Genomic DNA, 27,898 nt, shown 5'->3' with positions numbered 1-27,898 from the left:
AGAACGAGTCTTACGAGGAGCGGCTGAGAGAGCTGGGGTTGTTTAGCCTGGAGAAGAGGAGGCTGAGGGGAGACCTTATTACTCTCTACAACTACCTAAAAGGAGGTTGTGGAGAGGAGGGAGCTGGCCTCTTCTCCCAAGTGACAGGGGACAGGACAAGAGGGAATGGCCTGAAGCTCCGCCAGGGGAGGTTCAGGTTGGATATCAGAAAAAAATTCTTCACAGAAAGAGTCATTGGGCACTTAACAGGCTGCCCAGGGAGGTGGTCGAGTCGCCTTCCCCGGAGATGTTTAAGGAACGGGTGGATGAAGTGCTTAGGGACATGGTTTAGGAAGTGTTAGGAATGGTTGAACTCGATGATCCAGTGGGTCCTTTCCAACCTGGTGATTCTGTGATTCTGTGATCTGCACTAGGCTAAAAGCATCCATGTGTTGCCACAGCTCAGCTGCTCCACCGCCATGGTAGTTCATTCACGTGTTGTTACCAAGCCACTCCTTTCCACCAGCCAGATGCTTTCAAGTAGTAAGCAGAAGAGCCAAGAATTTCACTTGTGGTACTGCTATTTTTCCTGCTTTAAAGATGGGATGGGTATAACTTCATACAATAGATCCTTAACCACTTGTTTACAGCGCCACTAAAAAAGACAAATAACTTGAAACAGTGAATGACTACACCCAGGGAAAGAAAGGAGGTTTCAAAAGGTTTATCTGACAGCCAATAAACTGAATAAATAACACGCAGTATTTCATTTGTCAGGACCATAGGACAACTTGATGATAAAAAAGGACTACTCCATAAAGTGGAGAATAACTTTGTCTTGGCTATAAATGCCTGTGTTGATTTAATAAGTGCTCTGGTACTTCTCTATCTTCTCTTTAGTACTCAGAAGTGGGATGGAAACTGAGGAACAGGGAGAGAAAGGAAGTTATCTGTGCTCAGTCTCATGAAGAGATTTCATTCCAGTTAAGGGTTTGAGAACATGATGGTTTTTATCTTATTTTGACTGATTCTCTCATTGCAGAGGATAAGCAGAGTAAGAAGTTATCAAAGACTGGAACCTGCATTATGCCTCACTCATTGCTGTAGTGAGACCAAGCAAGGCATCATCTTATTTCTATATATTTTAGGGAGTTAATGTCATTATAACAGGTTATATCCTTTAATTATAGAATTGTAGACTCATAGAATGGTTTGGGTTGGAATGGACCTTAAACATCATCCAGCTCCAATGCCTCTGCAATGGGCAGGGACACCTCCCACTAGATTAGGCTCCATCCAACCTGGTCTTGGCCCCAGTGCAGATCTATTTGAATAACCCATCATCAAACTGTTGACACGGTGATAGGCAGTCAGTCTCGGTAAGCAGTCTGTGTTTTGCTTACAAACACAATAAAAAATAACATTTTAAGATACTGGAGAAATTATGCATTTTGACTTAAAAAGCATCCCACGCAAATAAATCACAAGCCTGGCAAAGCTGGTGTGGAGCTGCTTTCTCACTTCCTAAGACCCACTCCAAATCTGCAAGGGAGTAAGAGTAAAGAAACATATCCTTAAAAGGGCAAGTACAGAGCTGATTAGCTCCTGAATGTGTCTGGTTACAGATGTCCTATCGACCAGCTCAAGCAAAGCATCGGGATACCTTCCATTATGCCAATGCCCTCTCTTGTAACTGAAACACAATCTGTCTCCCATCATGAAATGGGAGAGACAAGCCTGTTTCCCCGTGTAGTTTAGAAAAAGAACCAGCAGAGAAAGTGACTTTCAAGGCAAAGACAGTCTTCTTCAAGGTCAAATATTTATTGTGTGCCAATAACAACCCCATCCTCGGTACTGCTGCGAGGATATCTGAGCACCTTGCAGGCAAGTTCACTAGCCTACATTTCTATCCTGCACTATTTCCCCATACTATTCTTATTATTAAGTATCTAAGAAGCTTCTTCTGCCTTCAGAAGTGTGAATGCTGCTCAGCATGTGCTTATTTTCACTCCTTCTTTGGAACAAAAGTTAGAGCACAACTAGAGTGGTGGTGGTAGAGAACTCGCAGCTTTATGCTGTGGAAGCACATGAGTATCTGCCCATCCTTTTGCAAAGGGGTGCTGGTAACATCCTTATATTCTGATCTGGCACCAAGCTGGGGTGTTGAGGGCCCTCAATTTCCCTGGCTGTTGTCCTGCCTACTGTATGTAAGAAGCAGTGGCGACCACAGCTCAGAGGACAGACGTTATCTCCACTGCCTCATAAATATCAGTTCAAGAAGGTTGGATCAGCTGAAATGAATCATTTGCAGCTCTGAAATCTCTGGTTTTGATAGGGAGAATATTTTGATAGGAGATATTTCATTTTTATTTTAAAAACCAAAATTTGTCTTTCTTCCAAAGTTTTCTCTCTTTTAAAAAGCTACATCTTTAGCTCATTATCTTTATCTGTGCCTGAGCACAGCACAGAGCTGAATTTCTTGGACCTGAAGCATCTTCAAGGGTAGCTGTAGGTAATGAGAGAATGCACAGTAGGAAAAGCAGCTATCTGAGAGTGGCCACCTCTGGGGTGAAGGGCCACATCTGCCCTTCCCATGAGGTGGGCAAATGATGCAGTGGAAGCAGTCCCTGGCTGCTAGAAGCACAGGCCTGTTACAGAGCAGATTTTTAGCTTGCTGCATATGGTCAATGAGGAGTGAACTGACCACTGAGGGGTATGACAACTTATCCATCACTTAAAGGACCTAGATGATCCCCTGCTGTCTTTTTACAACACGAAACCAAGCCTTTCTAGGCTCCCTGCAGGCACCCTACTGTATGGCTTTGGGCTGCGGGAGGTAAGCCAGATTCAAACAGCCTTCATGGTCCATTCCACCATCACGGATTATGAACATCTCACCAGGGCCAGTTGTTCTTTGCAGCAAGATGGAAATACGCAGGATGGAGAAGGCTGCAGAGGCTTAGCATTTCTCTTTTCAAGTGGGAGAGAGATTCATCCATGCAGCAAGGGGCTTGCTGGCTCCATCAGCTTGCAGGGCTGTAGATGGTGGTACAAGTGGGAAAACAGAGCATTGCTAACACCAGTGCTGGGCATGGCTAAAAAGGGAAGCCAAAAAAGCACCTTCCTCTTATGGTGCTCCCCACAGATTGCTCCCCATGGGTGCTACAAAGGTGGTGGAAGGCATTATCACTCCCTACCAAAGCTGTCCTTGAGAGCCATGTCTCTTTGTGGCTGGAGGTATCTGCAGTGTGAGGAAAAGGAGTGTCTTTTTTGGGTGAGAATGAGTAGTGGAACGACCTCTTTCTAGCACCCTTGTGCTGTCTGCACATAGACTTGTGTATTCACATGGGGGAAGAGGGAGAAGAAACACCTCAGTGATGTTGGATGTGTATCTTCTAATGGGTTTTGCAAATGCCTTCTGGGGTTAGGAGCCAACAGGACATAAAGTGGGCAGAGGGTCTTCTCAGAGGAGGAGACATATTTGCCGCAGCAAGCATTGGTAGAACTGGAGTAGTTAGAAATGGGGCAGGGTTTCCAGGAAGGCAAAGTCCCTGTTTAGAGGTAAGGAATAATAAAATAAGTCCATGAAAAGACAATACTTCTCCCTCTCCCTCCTGTGTCTTGACTTTCTGGGCTACCCTATGGAGTTTAGTCCTACCATAATCAAAGACATCTCACTTTCGGGGCTTGGCAGTGGGTACATTGTAGAGTCCTCCGGGCCAGTGCTGCCTCTGCTTCCTGGGTGCTGGGCTCTCACTGAACCTGACAGGGCTTTTCTGGATTTTGCCCAGGTGGTTGGAACCCATGGTCGGCTTGGGGCGACTGCACCAAGGACTGCGGGGGAGGCCTGCAGACCCGCATGCGCACCTGCAAGCCCCTTCCCAACGAAGGTCTTGCCTGCGAGGGAGTCCTGGAGGAAGGACGACTGTGCAATAGGAAGGCATGCAATAGTAAGTGGAGGCATGTTCCCTTGCACACGCGCGAGTGGGTTGCTCTTCTCAGGAGGAGGTGGCCTCATCACCATAAACACTAAAGGATGCTCTAGAGGCGCAGCAAAACTGCTGAAGTGCCACATTGGAGCAGCAAGCCCAGGGGAGCATGTGACTTCGGCTGTGCATGGCCCTTCCCTTCCCTGCCTGTCTCACAGTCACGCATGCACACACGCATGTGCTGACAAGCGCCTTCCAACACATACACCTGCAGATCCAGACCTTTACCCCAAAGAATACAGGTTAATATAGGAATCTATAAGCAGGCTTATGTTAAGTATTCAAATATCGGTGATAAACCTGCCACTGATGGCAAAATATACACTCTTAAAGTAATTTCTTTGACAGATGGAGCCTCTCTCACAAATAAATAAAACATGGAGTTAAAAAAAGATGCTCATTGTGATTCTCTTTGGCTTTAGTTCACCTTCCCAGTCAAGAGCAGTGTTGCTGTCCCTTTCTTTTACAAAATGAAGCCTCTAGTGCTAAGATGTGGAGAAAACCTGGTCATTAGACAGACAAAATGCAAGGCTTGAGCAAGGCAAAGTGTTTAGCAGATGTTCCACTCTCCTCCTGTAATGCAGACTCTTTCCAGGTCCCCTTCTCATGAGATCAGGGGAGAGACTGTCAAAGCCAGTCAGCAATTAGATATCAGTGGTCTGAGGTGGTGAACATCATCTCCAGTGCAACTCCCTGCACTTTCATCCCCAGTTCATCTTTCGTATTAGAATCATAGAAACATAGATTGTTAAGGTTGGAAAAGACCTCTAACATCATCAAGTCCAATCATCAACACACCACCACCATGCCTACTAAACCATGTCACAAAGTGCCACATCTACACATTTTTTTGATACCTTCAGGGGTAGTGACTCCACCACTTCCCTGGGCAGCCTCTTTCAATGCTTCATCACTCTTTCCATAAACAAATTTTTCCTGCTATCTAATTTAAACCTCCTCCAGTGCAACTTGAGACCATTTCCCCGCATCCTAGCACTTGTTACTTGGGAGAAGTAAACAGAATCCATCTCGCTGCAACCTCCTTCCAAGTGGTTGTAGACAGCAATAAAGTTGCCCCTCAGCCTCCTGTTCTCCAGGCTAAACAACTTCAATTCCCTCAACCGCTCCTCATAAGACTTGTTCTCCAGACCCTTCACCAGCTTTGTTGTTCTTCTCTGGACATGCTCCACCAGCTCAGTATCCTTCTTGTACTGAGCTGAGTTGAGAGGAGGATGGAAAGGGAAAAACAACAGTAGAAGCAGCTCAGCCCAGCAACTACAAGTGAATGGCTGATTATAATTATTCCCTTCTTTTTGTTTCAAATTCATACTAGATAATGTTTGAATAACTCCTCCAACTAGACAAATAACTAGGAAAAGTTCAAATGCCTTCAAAGGCAGAGAAGTATCTCCTGATAGAGGGGAAGTTCAAATAGAGGAACATAAATATATTCCTCTAATAAAGGCTAAAATGATTTCATACATTTTTTACAATTTCCATAAATTTAAATCACTTTGCAATTAGAATTTTTTCTTTTCTTTTTTTTTTTTTTTTTTTAATGAAACCTTCTTCTATATTGAATTTAATCTCCTTGATTCACAGTTGCTAATTTCCCTCTGAGGTTTGCCCATACTAAGGGTATTTAGTCTATGTCCCCCGTGGTTATTGGTGACTTTGAAGTAAAAATGCAGCTGGGGCTTCAGGCAGTGAGAATAAGAATGCAAGGATATGGAAGCCAGATGTGAAAGGAGTTCCAGCTGTAAGACTTGACTGTGCCTGCGTGGAGCTCCAGGAAAGGCCACAACAGTCTTGGCAGACAATGTTGTGAAGGGGAAGAAGGTGTGAGTGGGTAGAGGGGGCTCTGCAGGTCTCGCCATTCTTTAAACATGGGTGCACATGGAAAACCACCTTCAAAGCGTCCCTCCCGTGCTGGACAAACCAGGTGGAGACCCAATTCGTAAGACTACCTTTGTAGGACATCCAACCGCATCCTGAACTATTTCCAAAGCCCTCCACAAGACCTGTTTGATTCCTTCACATCTGTCTTGAGCTGGGGGACATCAGACTACACATAGTTTTCCAGGTCCAGCCTCACTATCACCAAGCAAAGGGCATAACATCTCCCCTTGATCTTCCCCAGTGGCAAAACTTTGCTCTTCTTCGTGGTAGATATCCTGATGTGGCTGTGGCGAGGAGGGATGATGTCAGATGATTGGTAGCCATGGAGCCTGGAAGCCTTGGTTGAGTTTCCAGATCTTCTCATTGCTCAGAGCACAGTGGTGAATGATGAGTGGCTATTTACTCAGTATTTACTCACTCATCTTTTCCAGAACACAACATTCAGCAAAGCTGGTCCTAATTGCTGGAAAACCTGATTTGTGCCCCAGGCAGGCTATGATTTAGTAAATAATTTCACTTGTCTTTCTGTCCTCTTCTCATTACATATTCAGTCAGATCCTGCTCCAAACTTCAGTGAAGTTAGTTCAGCTGAGCTTTTTTTTGGGATAAAAGATCTTGAGCTAAGTGGAAGACCTTAGTTTGGAAAGTACATTCACAGAGTGGACCAGCACAGATTGATTTATCCTTTTAAAATAAAGTTAATTCTGATTAATTTTCCTAAGGACCTATTTAAAGATGAATTGCTGAGCCCCATTGTGATGCTTTCCCATTGGCAATCTAGAAAGCATTTGAGGGAAGATATGAACAATTAGTCTTTCAAGATTTACCTATGCTCATCTTGAGGTTTGTGTCCTACCTCAAGATAAACTTGTGTCTTCACATCTCCCAAAGCTCTGAATTTGTCTCTGAACTTGCTATTTAGTGAACCTGTCCCTTGTTGCCATTGTAGCTATGCCTGAGAGGTGCACTTTTGACCCAGGAAAGGCATTTAATTTGTTTGCACATATCCTTTCCTTCTCTTTGCTGTGACCTATTCCAATACCCAAGAAGACTTAAAGTTAGAACAGAAATCTTTCTGGTATAATTGTGCCATTGTTATTGTCATATGACTTTTGCTCATAGATTTGTTAAGGATGAGTAGGTTGTTCATTCTGCCACTTTAGCCATTATTTTCCTAAGTGTTCATTATATGTTGCAGATAAATAGATTTTAATTCATTGTTTTTTAAGTTAAAAAAAAAAAAAAAAGATAACTTCTTTATACTTAATTGTGCAGAATTTCAGTAGCTCGTAATAATACCTGACCACTTCTCCATGTATTGTGGAGTACCTGACACCTTAATTTTCTAGTAGAAAACAAAAGGAAAAAAAAACACTCTTTTCCTTGACCAAAGGATCATCTATAATCTTGTTAAAACTCATCTATAATCCCCATGAAACTGCAAAACAAAACAAGGATGAGCGCTCTTTGCTGTGGGGTTTCATTGGAACTTGTCCAGGGAAATTAGCACAATCACTGAAAAGTGAAATCAGTTGTTGGCTAAGCAACATAGGTTAGAATAACACAGAAATCACCACCACGGACAAAGGTATATACAGGTCTTTTCTTTAGCTTCTCTTTTCTTGCTTCCGCCAAAATGGCTCACAAGCTGATTGGTGATTAGCAAGAATGCACTAGCTCTTTATTTGGATCTCCAGCAGCAGGAAGAGGTCTTAGATTGATATTGCATCTGGGATAGGTTCTCAGTGAGAATAACTTAAGGGGCTACCACTCAGCTCCATCGAGCCGCTGAGATGGGCTTTTCAAAAGGATCTGTGAGAGTTTCATTGGTTGCTTTATTTTGGCTGGCCATGGTAAATGCGCTAGAGGGATTTACCCTCATGCAGATCCTCCCCAAGTTGGACCTTCTCTAGGTCTTGCCATCCTTCCTTTTCCAGAGCTGTCTCAGGTGGATTTCTAGCAGGTATACAGCAGTGGGAATTGTGGTTCTCAGCCTTTCCAAGATGTGTGGCTTCTGGCAGCTTGATCACTGAAATATAAGCATAGCCACATAGTTCCCAAAGAAGTGTCTGAACATGTCCGGAGGTCATAGTGTTGTTTGAAATCACTGATCAGGGGCAGCTGAATGACTCCACAGGTGCCATTTGTATGTGGTCATTATGTTTTTGCACTTGCTTGGGCCACCATCTCTGCTGTTTCATGCAATGGAGTCTCTTGCTTGATGACCTTCATCTGGCTAAATTTCCCCAGGGATACATACTCAAGCCCCATGACAAGCGAGCCAGGTAAGTTGTGTCCATGGGCATAACCTAGAGCTGTAACTTACTGAAGAAAAACTGTAGCGAAGGCTCATCCCAAACTGGAAATGAAACTTTTTCTGGTAACAGCAGCTTAGCTTAGGCAGAGCCTTTTTTTCATGGCAGATGTTCAGCTCAAGAGACATAATCTGAAGGACAACATTCAGTATTTGTTGTAACTCTGTTTTTTCCTTGCTAGAGGCAAAGTACCCAGTGATATCCTCATCTCAGGCACAGACAGGAGATTTCCTCCATCTGTTGGATTTGGCCAGGAGCTGCTGTTTTACAGAGGGAGGATAAAAAGCCAACCCGAGTGTGGTGGCAAGTGTTTGCAGAGGAGCTTTCCAGATCCACCCTCTTTGGATGGAAAGGAACATCCGCTGTGCTCTGGTGGCGTCTCTTGGCTGAGTGGTGCTAAAACTTGTGGTTGTTCACAACCTGGCACGCAGAGGGCCCTGACAGAGAGCCTGGATGGACATGCAAACCAGAGGAGGGATGTCATGGGTGTGACACTGGCTCTGGAATTCAGCAGTGCTGGGAAAATACAAGAACAACCAGGGATGCAGATGGCCTACAATTACACCTGGGAAATGAATATCAGTAAAGGATAACTGAAATCCTGCCATTCTGTCTGGTAGATGCAATACAAAAGCATCTTTGACATTTATGAATATGCAGATGAGGCAGATAGTTCTACCCTTGGCTGGGAAAGAGGTGGCTGCCCTCAGGTGCAGAAGTGCGACACCAGTGCATGATCCATGTTAGATTTCTAGCATCAAATGGGTTCAAGATCTGGCCTTTCAGGTGTAAAACCACTAGTGGTGTGAAGAAATGTTTGTTCCACAACACATTCCAAAGACTGAGCTTCAATCTCATTCTCTGCCACTCCTGATTTTCATTTTAAAAGAGCCCTTTTGCTGCAACTGCTGAGCTGAAATATCCTGTGCATGTGTGAGAGCATCTTCACTCCCCAAAGGCAGACTAGAACTCATTGGAAGAGCATCTTTTCTTATATGTACCTGCTTCTGCTTGCAGGGACTTCAACCTGTCCCCCCTTTTAATAGTGGTTTGGACATTTAGTATCTGGGAGTCAGACACCTTACCCAGCTATGCTTTCTGTAATGTTTACACCAAAATGCTTTGGGTCATTTCCTTACCTGCTGCAATTGTCATCTATCAAGTGGACTCCAGAATGACCTTTTTTGTATGTATGCTTAGATCTTGGTTAGTAGGGGTTGTTAGTGATTCTGCCCTTTTCAGTTTTACTCTTTAGCAGCTGCTAGATGCTGCAGAAACTTCACAGCCAACACCTTATCCTTCAGTTTTACTGCATTTTTTGCTCTGGTCCTTCCTTTCATTTCCACCACTCCAATTTGTCTGAACAATTTTAATTATCCTGTCATTTTCTTTGCCTCTCCTGCTTAGGGAATCACAGATTCATAGAATGGTTTGACTTGAAAGGGACCTTAAAGATCATTCCATTCCAACCCCACTGCCTTGGGCAGGGACACCTCCCACTGGATCAGGTTGCTCAAAGCCGCATCTAACCTCGCCTTGAATTCCTCTAGGGATGGAGCAGCCACGACTTCTTTGCACAACTTATTCCAGTGCCTCACCAACCTCGAAGTAAAAGAAAATTCTTGCTAATATCTAATCTAAATCTCCCCTCTTTCAGCTTAAAACTTTTCCGTCTCATCCTATCCCCATATTTCCTGATAGAGAGCCCCTCCCCAGCCTTCCTATAGGCCTCTAAAGAAAGAAGAAAAATGTGTAGCTCTGGTGAGACATGCCTGGATTTTAAAATCTTGCACAACAACACTGCAATGTCTTTACATTCAATTTTTTCCTCCCTGTTTGTGTTGCAAAGTGCTGTCTGACACATTACATGTTATCATTAGAAGTGTCTGTCACCTGCTGCTTCTTCCCACCACTGCCAGCATTGCAAGATCATCCTCCCCATCTACATTTGAGCTGTACTCTTCCAAATTCACATGTACTTGTCTTTGCTTGCAATTGAAACATCTTTGTTCCCTCCAAGGGAATTACTTTTCTAGCCCTCATGCCTGCTTATCCAGCGTGCTAGGTATTGCAAGGATATGACATCCTCACGACATTTATAGAGCTGGGATGTAAATTAAGTCTAGGTTTTCCTAGGATTCGGGTATTACTCCTCTCCACTGACCTTGTGGGGAGCGAGCTGCTGAAAGCCAATCAGTTTCGTACTACCTTTGTTTTGTGACTTCCACCTTATAAAGTTCAGTTCATAAAACCCACAGCAAAGCATCACTTGTACCAACTTTGCCTTGCACATAAGGGACCCAGCTTCTTCCTGCTTTGTTCAGAGTCACAGTTGATTTTTGCATGCATGCAAGGCAACTGTCCAGGTTAAAACTAAGCCATGTTATGTGTTAAATGGTTCTGCTTCAGTGCAACACCTTTTCCATAAGGGAAGGCAGCCTGTCTGCTGCAACCGAGGAATCCCAGCATGGATCTGGAGGCAGGTTTTGCTGAGGGAGGACTGGGGCAAGCTGGAAGTGTAACACATTCAAATGCCAGACCTGATTGCTTGTAGGATGAGCAATAGCAGCACAGGCTTGTCATATCCATCAGGAAGAAAAAGAATTCATGCAGCTCCTTCGAGACCAGGATCAGTCATTGGGAGATATCAATAACATTGAGGTCCAGGATGCCAAGGCTGCATTTAAAGCTTTTATTTTACTCTTTCATCTTTCCATCCCTCTGACCTGATTCTTGTCTTTCTGTCCGTCCATCCTTCCATGCTCTCTGATTGCTTCTGGGATGTTGAATCTCAGGTTTTCCTTGTCACCTTCCTTGATCTGGGCTGCTGATAAAGCCATCCAGGCTCCACATCTACTACTCGTTGCCCAGTCCTTGTTTCTCCTCCCAGCCTAAACAAATCTTTGGGAAGCTTTTGGGGATTTACTGCAGATGGAGATGTTGTATGTTCTTGTGGTTTATATGCTTTCATGAAGAGGGCATAAATAAGAGCTGATAAAAGTGAGTGGGTATAGCCAGCAATGGGTGGTGGGAATGGAGCAGGGTTTGCCATGTGTCCCAAACATGGGACTAATTAGACTTGTCTCCTAAGCAAACTCAAGACACCAAATATTGGAAGGCTAGTTAGAGGTTGGCATTATTTTTAAGTCTCAACCAGGACAGTCCCGTGGCTTTGTAGATATTTAAAATACAGGATTTGAGCCCTTTCTATTTCAGTAAAGAGCCGGGGGGGGGAGGGGGGGGGGGGGAAGAAAACCACAAAGTGTATGCAAATATCAAGATGTTTGTAGTCTTGATGTCTGGTTATCAGTACCTATCCCTTGATGATGGCAAGTGGGTAATTGCCCCATCCCATCCCCTCCAGCCAGTAGCCTGAATGGCAGGGAAAGTTTGGAGGAGCTGGTGTGACCAGTTTCTACACTCCTTAAGTGTTTCAGGCAACAGTGATATGGAGTGACATAATTTCACAAACTAAATGGGCCTCTTCCATGAACCAAGCTGCTGAATATGAAGTCTGGCTTCTGGCAGGGACTCTGATTTGTTCCTCCTCTGCTTTCCCTTTTGGGATGGAAATAAAGACTTCTGCCACCACACTGAAGCTTCATTAACCTTTATTAATTGCCTCAGGGTTCCAGGATCAAATTTGTCACCATTTCATCTCTTGGCAACTTGTACTTCTTGAAAAGATGTCTGATTGTTTTACCTCCTTGGGGAAAAAGATCCTCTGTTTGTTACTCACTCTTTGGAAACAAATTGGTTGCCAGATCACAGATTACTTGGGCTCAGCTCTGCTCTTTGCTATTCTACACGAGTCCAGTGGAGTCAGCTGAGCTCCACTGATTTACAGGAGGCAGTAGTGGTAGGCAGGATTTAGTTGTTTCTGTGTTTACTAGGAAGGGCATGTGGCAAGGTTGTAACATGCTCAATAACATGGAGAAGGGAATTTTTATTTTCCCCTGCAGCAAATTCAGGGCTGATCCACATGGGATGTAAATGCAAAGCTGTCAGAAGTGCGGGTTTGGGAAGAAAAGGGTTGTTTGCTGTCCACCAGGAATTAAGTGCCTTTATTTTACAGTGGATGCACTGTCTCAACACCTTGGTCTTCAATGGAAGATTTTCAGTTAGGACACTAGAGTCAGGAGCCTTGGTCCTTAACCTGAGTTGGAAAGGTGCCCAGCCATGTCTCTGTTGATGTATAACTCATTTTATTTGTGTCAGACCTTCATCTCTCCTTGCTGCTGGTGATAGAGCCAGTGAAGGAAACAGCCTTTTGAGCTATCCCTTTCCTTTTCACCTGCCCTTATCTGCCTGCTCTACTCAGCATTTTCTGGTTACACCACATAGTTATTGATTGAAATGAAGAGTTTTCCACCAAAAAATATTACCAGTCATCACCATAGACCTTAAAACACTACTAGGGATGGTGGGATTCACTATCAGCACATCTGAAAAGGCTAACTCCTCCATAAGTACAGCAAAAATTACAGACAACCTAGGAATTAATTGCCATTGAGTAATGACCTGGTGTAAGGGATCATATTCTGCATGGTCCCAAGTCTCACAAAAAAAGAGGGGTGGAGCTGCCAGCCATTCTGAGTCTCACAGGCTGACTTGGTGCTAAAGTTTCAGGGATTGCTGGTGGAGAGGGGTGCTGGGGTTGGAAAGCAGGTGGTCATGTCAACCAAAGAGATCGCTGTTGTTTATACGTGTAACCTTTGTAGTGAAAGATCTTGCAGAGTGAACCAAGGTGTATTTACATGACCCATTACCTTGCCATAGCCAATGGACGCTATAATTCCAGAAGCCAATCGCTGAGGTCCACAGATAACAGAAAACGAGAGGACACTGATGAACTGCAACACTACGGGTACCCTGCACCTCAAATAGGTAAGCTCTGACCTACCACAACGACCTCTGGAGCTGGCACACTGTCTGGTCCCTGCACCTCCCAGCTAGGCTGGGCTGACTGCATTGACTCACTTTGCTGTTTTAATGACCTAGCTAACCACCTCTTTTCCTCCCAGGTTAGTGTGGGCTTATCCAACAAGTCGCACATTGAACAAATGGTCATCATCCACTCTGTTCCCATCCCATTGCCCGACAGGGTTTTGTGTTCTTGCCATTACCCAGAGAAGGCAAAAAAAGTTAGATGCAAAATCCTAACCAATCCTTGCTTCTCACAGACTGCTTCTCATCACCCTGCCTACTTTGAAGTCACTGCTTTGTCTGAACTATCTAAACAGTCATGGTTCATTAAGCTAAAGCTGACCTTACTGCAATACAGCCTCTTTGCTGATATCCATGTCATGCCTTCTCATTGACTGTAGAAGGAGGTGTGCAGGGCATGATGAGGAGAGAGCAAGGCTGTTTTTCTCTGTCATTGGGTCTTTAGTTCTGTGCAAGGACTTATATTTGGTAGGTCCTGCAGGAGGACCTTCCATCCTTCTGAAGTAGGAGAGAAATAATATTTCGTATTATCAAAGGGTGTGATCTGGGAGGACAGGAATGAATTAGACCTCTGTCTATGTCAGGTCCAAATTGGAGAGGCTTGGTGCTCTCCCTTCACAACTGTCTTTTCTGGTAGGAGCTCAACACATTGAGGCTCCTGGGCAAAGCAGTGCATGCTGACCCATGCTACAGGTTAAATTCATTACCCAGTGACCTTGCAAACAGTTTATGCTCTAGAAAGGCTTCAGACAGGTGATTCAAACAGCCAGACTTGTGAAATAGATTACACGGGAGCATGGGTCATATTCTGGTGTAAATTAGCCATCATCCTAACAACCTAGCAGGACTTTGCTGCTGTACAACAGTGAACAGTGTCAGGAAGCAGCACCATGGTGTGAAAGCTTCAGGAGTGATTGGGCAGTGGTTGGATTTGTGGCTTTCATGACAAGGCAGGAAACGCTCAGAATTTCCTTGCCGCCATGTATTGAATCCGTTCCCTCTGGTGGGAGCAGCTCTGCTGCCTGCAGGATCACTGCTGGCTGGCAGAAGTCTGTGGGAGAGGGAAGGCATTTACAATGCCGTAAAATAGTGAAGCTTAGCTCAGTCTCTCAGTCACTTGTGTCCAACTGAAGGGGGAAGAGAAGCCAGACATTCCAAGGCAGGTTCTGTCATGCCCCCTGCTGTTCCTGCTCTGCCTGGTCCCAGGTGCTTCCCCAGTGCTTTGTTTCAGCTTGGAGCTCAGCTATCAGGTTTATAGCTTGGCAATTCTTCCTGCTGTGCAGCTGGGTACTACATTTGGGCTCAGTGACATCTCCATTAACTTCCTGCCATCATAGCCACTGCTGTAGCATGACTGACTTGGGCTGTGGTATCCCTTAGTGCAGCATGAGCTGGAAGAGCCTAATGGGAAGATGTCTGCAGCTCTACTATGAGCTTGCAACTCTCCTGCTGCTGTCCCAGGAGCAGCAACTGCAGCCAGGTTGTTCAAGGAGATCAGGGTGAAGGAGACGTACAGACCAGGCAAAAGGTACAGACCAGGGAATGGATATAGAGGGAATCTTTAGCTGGGGATCCTAAGGGAACGCACAAGCCTGCCCTAGCAATTGCCGCAGATCACAGGGTATAATCCAATTTGCATCCACTCAAGACCTAGAAAAATATGAAATACAAGCAATAGCTGATGCCAGCTATAAGGAGTAGGGTTGAGAGGATGGCCTTGCCAAGATGAAGGACAGTATTTGCTCCTGCATGGCCTCAGCAACCCTGCGGTCCAGTTCCTGTTGGCCCACAGGCTTTGGCACAGTTGTGCTCTCAGCTGCGATGCTGCTGACTGCCCGTGTGTCCCTCCCAGCAGTAGCAACAGTGAGATCCAGCCCAGCAGGTCCCTGGCACGGCTTCCCCCCTGGCTCAGCCTGCAGACTGCTTCCAGGATGTCTTTGCCAGCATCAGGATGTGAACGAAGAAGTGGCTGCATGTGGTGAGATGTCAGATTGACAGTCAATGCCAAAAAAGAGGGATCCTGGCAGAGGAATGACAGCAATGTGCTGCTCCATTAGTGCCGAGGGAGGATGCATCACGGAGAAGATACAGGCATTGGTGGGGACCCCGCATCCAGATAAGCTCTCTGTAAGGTCAGCTCAGTTACTGTCAAGCCTGTCCAGGCACTGGAATGGATCCTGAATTGCAGTGCTACATCCTCGTGGAATGATTCCCAGTGTGTCTCTTTCTGGATCATCTGTTACGCCCTCTCCAGTTGCAGAAGAGGTGCTGCTACTACCTCTGTGAGAGCAGCAATCCCTGGAAGGGGCTATTTCCCACCTGCAGAAGGGTCCTCAACTGTGCTAACTCCTTTTGGGACACTCCTGTTAATCTCCAAACTAGACTGGAGCATCACAGGACTAATCAAAGGTCAATCCTGCAGACATGTCTGCCTACAGAAACCAGTTACGATGAAGGGCAGTGCATGGCCCTTGTTCTCTTTGGGGTGAAGACCAATTTGGTCGAATGCATCTCTGACAGGTCTAATTGTATGACAGTACAGAGCTGTATGTTGAAAGGGGGCTTTCTAACCTGATGAGCATCGCAGACACTTGTCCTTATATCAAAAAGTAGAGCCAGGATCCACTTCTGGGATAAATAATTGGAAGATAATGCATTCAGTAATTTGTGTTTGCTGCAATCTAACCCACAGAGATGCAGAAAATCTTTTCATTCATAGCTTCGGTGACGGACAGTATTCTGCTTCTCTTGGGTGTAGAATGAGAGAGCTTGTCTTGATGCCTGAGAGCATCTCTAACTGTGTTTTGTACAAATCCAAAGGAGTAACCAGCACTTGGAAAATAAACTCTATTATGGATTTAAGAACCAGGGACTGATGCAATGGGAGAGATGATTTACCTCTAATCATGGTTATAACTACTGTGAAAGGAGAAAGGATAAAAGTATTAAAAAAGGGGAAGGAGGCAGAAGAGATGGAATTTGGTTCGAGGATGTTGTTTGTGCATCTAGTGATACAGTAACTCTTGCCTGAATAAGCAGGCTGCAAAACCACAGCCAAGTCTGAGTGATGAGGTGGTGGAATGGCAGAGTCTCCAAGCCAGTTCAGTTCCCTATTGGAAAGGCAGCAACATTACCATGGAAATGTAGATCTCTGTATGCCAGCAGATGTAATATTGAAAAATAGGATATGGGAGCAGTGTTTTCTTGAACAAACACAGATCATCTCCTACACATCCCAGAGAAATATCAACAGTCCATAATATTTAGTTAACTGGAACCAGTTGAGTAGATTAACGAAAGAAAATGCAAAAGCAAAGGGAAACAGCATTGAGCAACTTTGCTTTATTGAACAAAAGCAATTATGTCTCATGATAGTCTTTGCAGTAGTATAGATGAGGTGGAGAAAGACTCATCCTTACCTCAACCTTTCTAAGTCCGGCCAGCAAATGAAGGAATGAAATCCTATCCACATTACATCAAGGACAGGTTTTCCTCTACACTTTCCACCTTCAGCAGGTCTCCAATTAGTGTGCATATTTTTAACCACCAACTGCCTTAATGACTGGAGACATTCAGAGCAGATGTGCTGAAAAGCATGAAACATAACAAATAACATAGATTGCTACCAAAAATACCTATGAGCAGATTGATGAGAGCTACAAACACTTGAAATCCCACATAAAACTTCATTACACACAGAAAACTCCCCTTAAGACACTAGTAAATAAATATACCACCTTGAAGAAAAAATCAGATATTCACAGCTTTAGACGGTATTGGTCATTTTGATGGTCTCCAATCTTTAAAGTCCCCTTCACAGTTCCTCTGCTGACATTGACTGACACTTTTATAACCCTCCTGCTCTATAAACAGGCTCAGATGTCAAGCTGTCTAGCAGCCCACTGCTAGAGCCTCTTTCATGCTTTATGTTGCAGCTGGTCAGTCTGATGCAGCATCTGCTACTCAGCTTTCCTTGTGAATGGGGTGGTGATGTGGGAAAACCCATCCGTGTGCTGGGTGTAGTTCAGGTTGTGCCATGTTGTATGACTTTAAAGGTCATACAACCTGCTGCACCCAGTGCCACAAGCCTTCTAATATCTGTGGTCTGCCAGATACACATGGTTAGGATGCGACAGTGCATCAGATGCTCTGAAGAGCTTGTTACTAGTAGGGTATGTCCCTCTATTATGCATCCTCAAAAATGTGCTGCTGTTTATTTGTGCCATATGCCTGTGTACTAGACATACCAAATGTTACATTCTACGTTTATCATGGTAATTATTAGTAATCCATTAAAATTCTGAAAATTCGAAGAATGCAGAGCTTAATCAAAAGAAACAGAGCAAGCTTTTGTTTTCATCTGAAGGAGAAAGGCATTTTCACAAGGATAGACATGCTTATGAATACTAACGGGACACTGTCTTTTCCCTGCCTGTGCCATACTTCTGGTGACCTATCTGGAGGCTGCGACCTGGCTGACTCCTGGCATGACCACATGACTTTCTATCTGCAGTGATATTAATAACAAAGGGAATATGTCTCGTTGCTTTCCATTCTCACATCCTGTTCAGTGGGATGATTTTAGCTGCTACTCCGGTACTACCCCATCATGTAAGCAGTTTATAAGGACTGAATGACATTTGGGAACAGTCAATCTTATTCTCAAAGCAGATCTTCTCCACAGGTGAAGGAGATGACAAGAGAAAGCTCTGTGGCATTACTTCAGCCAATGCCCCTCTCGGGCACTGTGATCTTCTGTTTTGCCTGTTCCTCCACTGTCAATCTGCATTGGCAGAGGCTGTGAGTAGGCAGGATAAAGAGCTGAACCCTTACATCTGCTCAATTTATGGACCCATTTACTATCCTTGTCTATCACTGTTAATTAGTACTATCTCTGGGCAGAAGATCCATATGCCAGCTCACACTTTTCTGCAGTGGCTACACCACCTTGTTATCCATGGTGAAGCCTGCCCTGCCCAGTGCCCTGATGCTTCCACAGTGTCCTTCACATTTTATTTTGTGTGTGTATGTGTTACGGCTTTATGCATTAGACACAAAATACATTTACCCCACTGTAAACCATCACACTTTCTCACCAGTCCCCTCAGATCCTTGCTGTCTCACCACACATTGGACATATTGCATAGCTCCACGTAGATCTCCAGCAACTGGTGAAGTGCAATTTGAAAAGCACCACCCTGGAGATCCAGGAACCTAGGATGCCATGTCCTCACCTTCTGCTCCAACCCCAACAGGTGACCCTGCGGCAGAGGAGTGGTCCCCATGGAGCGTGTGTTCGACCACCTGCGGGGAGGGCTGGCAGACCAGGACGAGGTTCTGTGTGTCGTCTTCCTACAGCACTCAGTGCAGCGGCCCTCTCCGGGAGCAGAGACAGTGCAACAACTCTGCTGTGTGCCCAGGTGGGCTGAGCTCTCCATGCATGCAAGCGCAGGAGGGAAAGGGAGATGCACAGAGGACTGTGATTTCTCCACTCTGATATCTGCTTGGAGGGAGACAGTTCTTGTTTCTTCTTCTCTTTTTAATCTAGCGCCTCATACAGAGACCCTTGCTAGACCAAACACTGTTAGATGGGCACTAGTTTTCTTGCTATGGATAATTTGATGCTAACTAAAGGTAATGAATACAGTACATCTAAAAGGCATGTGCCCTTTGGGGTGTTTCCAAGCACTGGGCAGGCTGGGAAAGAGAAGTACTAGATGACACTTCCAGTTGCTCAGATGCCAACACTGGGCATTGGAAAATCAGGCTGCTGGTTACGTTTATGAATTGTGCCAGCCATCATCTCTATTTTCATACTCCTTCTTCCACAATTTTGAAGAAACAGTACAGTCTGGGAAGTTTGGACATGATATTGAAGAATGTTGTTATTAAACTAGATGTGTTATTCACAACTCTTGATGTGCAATATTGTTGCTCAGAACCAGTCTTACAATGGTGAAACCACCAAGCTGTTTTCCTGTGCTCTTTCCTGCATTTCCCCCTGTTGTTATCTTTTGTCATCGGAGATAATCAATGACAATTATAAAACATTAGGATTTAATTCCCTTTCCTGATACTGGTGGATCAGTGACTGTTAGCAACTGATGAAGGACTGCAAAAATATTAAATTTTATTCTTGTTTTTCTCCTGAAGTATTATTGATTTTGCATTAGCTTCTCTGGTAAAGCTGGAAGGGATGAAGTCCCATAAGAGAGATCAATAAACTCTTGTGATATTTTTCCTCTAGAGATTGCAGGGACTAAACTTCCATAAAAAAATGGCCAGATTAGATTAGATTAGGTTGGAGAAGATTAGATTAATTTAGATTCGAAGGCTTTAGGTATCTAATTCCAGGTGTTACTGGTAATGGCCTGAGCAGTGTTGGAGCATCTTGCCAATGTCAATTTGTTCTTCTAAGTTTCCCTTGAGATGTCACTGAAGTATGGTAGGGATGAGTAGCCAGACTAAAGTATTCTGAGATTTGAAAATGATGTGGACTTTGAGGATCCAATGCAAAAAAAATGTTGAGGGAAACAAGGGTAAGAAGAGACAAAGTGATAGTGATGTTGCTTCTCAAAAGGTGGTGGGGGTTTTGTTCCTCTCTAGCTAACTGCCTCTTTCACTCAAAAAACACCTTTTCTCTTGGCTCAAAAACCTGAAAAATTAGGGTCAATTAAAAGTTCTTTGTGATTTATTTTGAACAACTGGAAAGTAACAGACACTTGCTGTTGATACCAAAGCCTAACAAATTACATGATGTTCCTCTTGCACATTTTGGGTTGGTTTGTTCTTAGCCTTCCCACACTCACTTCTCACATGCTGCTCATTTTGGATGGGAAGATGTCTGTGTTCTGCAGTATCACTCATTTCTCCAGATCTCCTTTGGAGAAAAAACTGACTTCTTCTGCTTTGATTGCAGTGCACGGCACCTGGGACGAGTGGTCTCCATGGAGCTTGTGCTCTTCCACATGTGGGAGAGGGTACAGAGATCGGACCCGCACATGCAAGCCCCCACAATTTGGTGGGAACCCCTGTGAGGGACCGGAGAAGCAAACAAAGTTCTGCAACATTGCACTTTGCCCAGGTAAGGCAGTTAGAGATTCAAAGGCTTCCCTCCAGCAGGTCTCCCCATCTCTGAAGATGCTCACGCATGGCTCATCAAGAAGGTCTGTAGCTATTTCAGCTGAATGAGTACACAACCTGCACTGTTCCAGAGAGGATGCTCTATAAGGAAAGGAAATATCTTCAGCACAGGAAGGACATGGATCTGTTAGAGTAAGTCCATCCGAGGGCTGGAGCACCTCCCCTGCCAGCAGGATGACAAAAGTTGGGATTGTTCAGTCTAGAGAAGAGAAAGCTCTGAGGAGACCATAGATCAGCCTTCTAGTACTGAAAAGGGGGCTACAGGACAGCTGGGGAGGGGCTCTTTATCAGGGACTGCAGGCATAGATTGAGGGGGAATGGTTTTAAGCTGAAAGAGAGGAGATTTAGATGAGTTACTAAGAAGAAATATTTTACTGAGGGTTGTGAGGCACTGGCACAGGTTGCCCAGGGAAGTCTTGAATGCCCCATCAATGGAGGTGTTCAAGACCAGGCTGGATAAGGCTTTGAGCCACTTGATCCTGATCTTTAAGGTCCTTTCCCATCCAAACCATTCTATGATTCTATACTGAAGGAGTAACCTAGAGGTGGTTTTTGAGGTTGTTCAGCTAAGCATTGTCTTATTTGGTTCAGAACTGCGCTGTGTAACAACTATCAGAGGACACATTACATTGGATGGATCCAGACTGACTCAGCTACCAGTACTATTTCCAAGACCATATTAAGCCTCTCATCTGTTGTTTCCAGTGAATGTTTTAAAGTTATTCTGCCTGACTGTCCTTGTTGTTGCGCTTGAATTAATTAGTAGTTTTACTTGCTGCCAATATATATGTATTAATTCACCAGGTATGCAGATTTTCTGTGTACCTGATCCTGCTTTGGGTGGTGGGATGGACTAAGAGACTCCTCCTGAGAGCCTTCCATGACATATTTTAATACTTTTAAGTATCTTTTTCCTACTTCTAGAATTCACTTCAAAATGTGTCTCCCCAAGTTTTGCTTTGAAACATCAGAAAGAAACCTTGAGATGAAATGGCTTCCTTCCCTTGAAGGACACAGGCTCTGGGTTTACCACGGTCTCCATTAATTTAACTCAGAGTGTCCTGGTGAACATGATCTGAACACTAGAGAACTCCCTAACTCCACCCCCCCCGCCCTCATCCCCCCCCACCCCCGCTCCCAGTTTAATGTTAACTGACGTTTTTCCAGTTTAATGAGAATCATTAATCATTAAACTGGCATTTCCCACCCAGTTTTCACCCCACATAACTAACTATCCTTGGATTTCTGTCTGCTGTCCAGAGGGCTCTACTTGGAATGAGAACATCCCAGATGCCAAATTGACTCTGTCATAAAAAGACAAATGGAAGATGTCAGACCTGGCATTTCTTGGACAATAAAGCATATCCTGAGTTAACACTTAACCATAATTAATTCAAATACAAACAAATATGTGGGTACGCTGCAGCCAACAAAAGAGTGGTGGAAAAGACAGGCAGCCCAATTGCAAGGCTTCAGCTCTATTTAATGCCACAAAAGCAATTAGTGGCTTTGCAGTGCTAAATGAGTGTTGTGTTGGGGCACTCACTGAAGACAACAATGGGCTCTGCTCAAAGCTTGACACAACAGACACTCATATTGCTTATCACCGCCCTGCTCTGAGGATTTATTACTACAACTGATAAAAATGCTCAGCTGCAGGGACAGAGGAGTAGATAAACACAAGCTGAGCCCAACGTCCTTCAGAGAGAGAGAAGGGGGAAGACAATGCCAGTCTTTATGTAGACTACACCAGCCAGACTCCAATGAACACGTTTGATAGACTCTCCCTGTGCTGTGACAATGGCTCTGAGCAGTCTTTGCTGTGGTGGTGATGGAGACCCCTCAGCATCTTGCCTAAGAAACATCTTTACATCATCAAACATGGCTGGAAGTACAACACGGCCATCTCTGTTTCTCCTTTTTTCAGAACTTTATGAAATCACAGTCCATGAATAAATAATCTCTTATCTCGAAGTGATCGTGCCCCTATATTAGGGGCTGGTGAGGTGACACCTTGAATACTGTGCTCAGATTTGGGCCCCTCATTACAAGAAAGATATTGAGGTGCTGGAGCGAGTGCAAAGAAGGGTAACAAAGCTGGTGAAGGGGCTGGAGAACAAATGCTATGGGGAGCGGCTCAGCAACATGTAGTCATTTAGCCTGGAGAAGAGGAGTGACCTTATTGCTCTCTACAACTACCTCAAAGGAGGTTGTAGCAAGGTGGGTTCTGGTTTCTTCTCCCAAGTAAAAAGTAATAGGATGAAAGGAAATGGCCTCAAGTTGTATCAGGGTGGTGTACACTGGATATTAGAAAAAAATTCTTTACTGAAAAAGCGGTGAAACACTGGAACAGGCTGCCCAGGGAAGTGATGGAGTCGTCGTCCTTGGAAGTGCTTAAAAAAATGTGTAGATGTGGTACTTCGGAACATGGTTTAGTAGGAATGTTGGTATTGTGTTTGTGGTTGGAATGGATGATCTTAGAGGTCTTTTCCAACCTTAACAATTCTACGATTCTACGAAGGAAGTTACCTAATCCCTTTTCACCACTGAATGAGCAATTTATGGATGTGGCTTTCTTCTATTTTCCATCTTGAAATGCTCACACTTGTGGTAATCATCCAATCACCACCACCACAGCAGCAGGTAGGGCTTTGGTAAATGCAACTTTTTTGGTAAATGTAACTTCTTTTGTTAAATGCAGCATTTACTTTGTTAAATGCAGTGTTACTTGGCTAATATAGGGAAATAGTAATGAAGGACAGGCACTGTTTGTTCATGGAAACTTCCTTCAATCAGAAATGCCATGCTGATTGATATCTGATAGGATGTACTTTATGGAGTTTTCCATCATTTTCAGAGAGGAATCACCTGTCAGTCACCAATTCTTGCATTTCAGAGGAAAATGGAATCAGAGAATTGTTAAGGTTGGAAAAGACCTCTAAGATGATCTAGACCAATCATCAACACAATACTAATATGTCTACTGAACCACATCCTGAAGCACTACATGTACATATATTTCAATCCCCTACAGGGATGGTTACTCCGACACTTCCCTGGGAAGCCTGTTCCAATGCTTCACCACATTTTTCTTCTAATATCCAAACTAATACTCCGCTGGTGCAGCTTGAGGCCATTTCCTTTTGTTCTGTCACTTGTCACTTGGTTGAAGAGACCAGCACCTGCCTCACTACAACCTCCTTTCAAGTAGTTGTAGAGAGCAATAAGGTCACCCCTAAGCCTTCTCTTCTCCACACTAAACAGTCCTGGTTTGGTTCCCTCAGCTGCTCCTCATAACATTTGTTCTCTAGACCCTTCACCAGTCTCATTGCCCTTCTCTGGACGTGCTCCAGCAGCTCAATATCTTTCTTGTACTTCATTTACCTTCCTTGAGATTGACAAGCACTGACAATGATGCCTTCAATTTATGCATGATGAAAACATCAAGTTTGTATTGCTAAAAACAAGCACCTTTTGGAAGTACCTTTATGCCTGCCTGATTTTTCACGCCTACTGAGCTCACATGACCCCATCTGAGTTAAGAGATGCTCACTTGGATGTTTTTGACGTTTTTTTGCCTGTTTGCAAACAAAAAGCTGCTTGACTGGAATGGAGATGATTTCAGACTGTTTTTGTCCTTGCAGATTACACAGAAGACCAGGTTGCATGTGTTTTGCTTGGACTGATAAACTTAGCTAAAGAAAATGAGCTACAATCCACAGCAATGTGATTTAAGTCAGTATTCAGACTTTTGAGGGATTCAGGTTGTTTTCCTGGGTAAGAGCTGTCAGCTAGCAAGAGCTAAACAGAGCTTGATGACCACCACTAAGAGAAAAAAGTACTCAAGTAATAGCAGGCTGGGTGATGGATCTGTTAATCAAGGATCAACTAAGATGTAACTGCCACACTTGGGAATGCCTCACACTGCACTAATATCACTTATTCAAGTTTGTCTCCAACTCCGTCCATATCATAACCTCTCTTGCCCCTCCCTCCCCTATTTAATTACCAAAGATACTGCTGTTTAGAGATATGCCAAGCCTGGCATTACTAATTCAGCTGTGAGAGAAATACAGTGACTGCACACACACTTTGCTTATGGTCTCCTGCTGGAGCACACCTTTGCTCTGAGCATTTCCCAAGTGGCAGCATGAATTCTTGTGAATAACACAGTGATTCAAGATTCTGCATGTCCTTTAATGAAAATCAGAGCATTTGGATGCCTAAGAAAGTTCCTTCCTTGCAGATTTGTGCACTGTTATGGTGAAAAAACAGATTCCTTAAAAAGTGCTGATTTCCCCAAATGGGAAATATCATGGTAATGTATTGTTTCCTTCAAAAATTGCAGTAAAAATGTGATCCATTATCTCTATCTTGATATTATGTTGTGATCAGCAATATTATTAGTTTTGATTCCTATGCTGGAACATGTAACATCAATAATTTCAAGTTTTATGATGTTATGGAGAGTATGGACATAAAAATTGAAATGTTATGCCACTTGCATCCTGCTGGGCCATAGCACAGATGTTGCAGGGAGTCTCAAAAAATTGCAGTCGCCACAGTTGTCTGAACATTTTCTTCATGGTCCTTGCCTTCTCTCTTGCTCCGTGATTCCGATTTGTCATTCTCTGCCTCGGACACTTACAGGCACAGGCCAGACACTCTCTTGCACATCCCCCCTTCCAGTGGGAGCGATTTTCACATTCCGCTTTGTTTTCTTTCTTTGGGCCACTCAGTGGACGGCAACTGGAATGAGTGGTCGAGCTGGAGCTCCTGCTCTGCCTCCTGCTCCAACGGTACCCAGCAGCGGACAAGGGAGTGCAATGGACCCTCCTATGGGGGAGCTGAATGTCAGGGACACTGGGTGGAAACCAGGGACTGCTTCCTACGCCAATGCCCAGGTGAGTGACCTCTTCTCCTACAATTCTCCACCTGTAGTTATAGTTGAAGCAAACACAAAAGAAATCACTATTGTATCACTGCTTTGGACCTTATCTATGATAAAGTCTGGCACAATGAAGCATCGGCTCAAGCCTATCTAAGACTTGTTACTTATTTTAGGCATCTAGATGTGTTTCAAAATAATAACAATAATAATTATGATAATAATAATAGTATCAATTCCTGTTGCCCCAGCTGTTGTAGCCAGGACCTTACAGTCAGAATAATCACCTTATCTTTATACCACGGACTACAATCTCCAGTAGAGCTGTTTCATGGAGGAGAAGCAAAGAAAATTAAAGCAGATACCAGAGCACACCGAAGACCAGGAGTCTGAATTTCTCAGACTGACACCAGCACTACAGAGTTGCAGGTGCTGTTTCCTCCTTTCTGTGCAGAAGTCTTGGGGAAGACCATTGCGAAGGGACTAATTAGGTCAGACAGTGTAGAAAAGATTCTGACCTGAAAACAAAGTGTGAACATCTAGAAGTCTTCAAGACTGATCAGCAACCAATTTTTCTTGTCATCCTCTTGGTCCTTTCCCTGGTTTTCACTGACTGTTCCATTCCTGCTAGACCATAGGACTGAGGAGGAGTGGATTCCTGAGACGGAGAGGGTCTTCCTTCTGTTTCTGGGAGAGCAGGGACAGCCAGAAACAGCTCAGTTCTTTGAGACACTTTTCGTACCTTGCTTAGGTGAGCAAGAATTGTTGTCTCCACTCTACAAGCATAGAAGCCAGTAATTTCAGCCTAGTATACCTATTATCTCAGGGAATCCTCATCCTCTCTCTTATTATCACCATCTGCAGCAGAGCGTAAGCATTATTTAACATAGGCATTGGACTTCCCTACATGATCTCTAGGAGGTTTTGGTGTTTAGGTATCTCACTGTTTCTTTGCCTCTTATGAAGATCCTCAAAGACAAGAAGAGCTTCACTCTTTCAGGCAATCTTTTCCCACTGATTTCAGAGTAAGTTATCAAAGCAATGTTGGTCATGGCTTCCATTTCATAGTGTCACCCAGCGTCCCTTTTTTATGATAATTTTCTTGTAATTCTTGGAGATGAGAGGCATCCCCCACCCTCCCAAAAGCCACCCAGGATGATGTGTTAACTCCTAATTAAAGCCCAAATAGGAATCAGGAGATCTACATCTTTGCTCCAGTTCTGTCAGTGAGTTGTTGTTTCTAATCTGCGGTGCAGCAGAGGAGAATGTTTTCCTACCTTGCAGGCTTGTTGTGAGGGCTAATTAACATTTTTATAGTGCTTTGATAAATGCCATTGTTAATGTAAAAGAAGTATCATTTTGATAAATGCTGTTGTTAATGGAGAAAAAGTAGCATTTCCATTGAATCTGTAAAGATGCTGAGAGAAGATACAATAGAATAAGACAAACTTCTTTCTAAGGCACATGAAACAATAGAGCAATGGAAATGGCTGGCAGGAGATTTATTTGATGGTTTTTTTATGTTTTCTTGCCCATAGGCTCAGCTGGTCTCTCTGGACTAGGCCTTCTCTGGGAAGGTCTATTTTCATATAGACATTGTACAGCCCAAAAAATTCAAGTTATGGACTTCGATTAGCTGATGTAGCTGCCAGGCAGGTTGAATCTTTGCCCACCTGAAGAGCATAGCTCCATATCTGAGCCCAAGAAAAAAGATAGGGCTGTTTTTTTTGCAGCGGATGAAGATACCAAGGAGAAACACAAGAACATACTTCAAATAAAGGACTGCTGCAATGGAAAAGAGTACACGCCTATTTCATGTCTCTTGAGGATCAGACAAAGATACAAGGCTGGAGACCCCCCTTCACACCAAGCCATGCTCTACTTAATCCTATGTTCCAGTGCTCACCTTGAGATCTTTCTGTTGCAGACTATAATTGCGACATGACAGAATGTTTCTCTCTCTTTCTTGTCTCCAGTGGATGGGAAATGGCAGGCCTGGGGAGTGTGGGGCAGCTGCACTGTCACATGTGGAGGTGGGACTCAGAAACGTGACCGTGTGTGCTACGGGCCCTTCTTTGGTGGACAGACTTGCCAGGGTCCCAAGGAAGAGTACAAGCAGTGCAATGACAGAAAGTGTCCTGGTATGTACCCAAGACCTCTCACATTTTCCTTTGTGTGGGGAGACTTTGGAAAGACTGCTGTGTGAATGCAACAAAGAGTTGTGATCCAGCTGAATTTTGCTTAGAACTCAAGCACAAGATAGGTCAAGGGCTTGACTTAATTCTTGCCCAAGTCAAGCTGGTATAGCCATGCTGATTTCAGTGAACATTGGCAAGTCCCATCATTCTACTCTTAATGTTTTTCATTGCTGAAGAGTCATAAGAGAAAAAAAACAGTGATAGCAAGAACAGACACCAGAGTCTTGAGTCGATGAAGTAGATGGGTATTGAGGATGCTGCCAGGGTTTTCCACTCTTTACCTGGCCTCTGGGAGACCTACACACTCCTTAACCTTTAAAAAAGACAGGTATGTCTACATCTGTCAGTCTTACCAACCTCACTCTCCTCCAGCAACAGCCATGGGGTCAGCATCTGTTGGAGAAAAAAGGTACAAAAGCCTGAATGGAGGACAAGTGAGTGATAGGACAGGGGATATCCAGAGGTTTAATGTGAAGAATAATCAGGAGCAAACATTTGAAAGTGCGAAAGTTTCTGTCTGTTTCTCACACAGCATAAAGA

At 44.1% G+C, this 27,898-nt stretch overlaps 1 protein-coding gene across 3 annotated transcripts in view; it reads left to right on the top strand.

Annotated features, from left to right (window-relative positions):
• Positions 1–27,898, top strand: part of ADGRB1 (adhesion G protein-coupled receptor B1) — a 307,402-nt gene that overhangs the window by 125,101 nt on the left and 154,403 nt on the right. For 2 of the 3 annotated variants that reach the window (XM_054058902.1, XM_054058905.1), the window contains exons 3-8: positions 3,771–3,929; positions 12,962–13,069; positions 18,385–18,549; positions 20,049–20,213; positions 25,012–25,176; positions 27,137–27,301. In XM_054058902.1, coding sequence (XP_053914877.1) covers positions 3,771–3,929; positions 12,962–13,069; positions 18,385–18,549; positions 20,049–20,213; positions 25,012–25,176; positions 27,137–27,301 — 927 coding nt within the window. Of the gene's footprint in view, positions 1–3,770; positions 3,930–12,961; positions 13,070–18,384; positions 18,550–20,048; positions 20,215–25,003; positions 25,177–27,136; positions 27,302–27,898 lie in introns of all 3 variants that reach the window. The other variant, XM_054058903.1, reaches the window with a different exon arrangement.

Source organism: Cuculus canorus, chromosome 2 (assembly GCF_017976375.1).
Source record: "Cuculus canorus isolate bCucCan1 chromosome 2, bCucCan1.pri, whole genome shotgun sequence".
NCBI classification, from domain to species: domain Eukaryota; kingdom Metazoa; phylum Chordata; class Aves; order Cuculiformes; family Cuculidae; genus Cuculus; species Cuculus canorus.
Note: the sequence above shows the minus strand (reverse complement) of the source record. Positions and strands in the feature narration are given on the sequence as shown.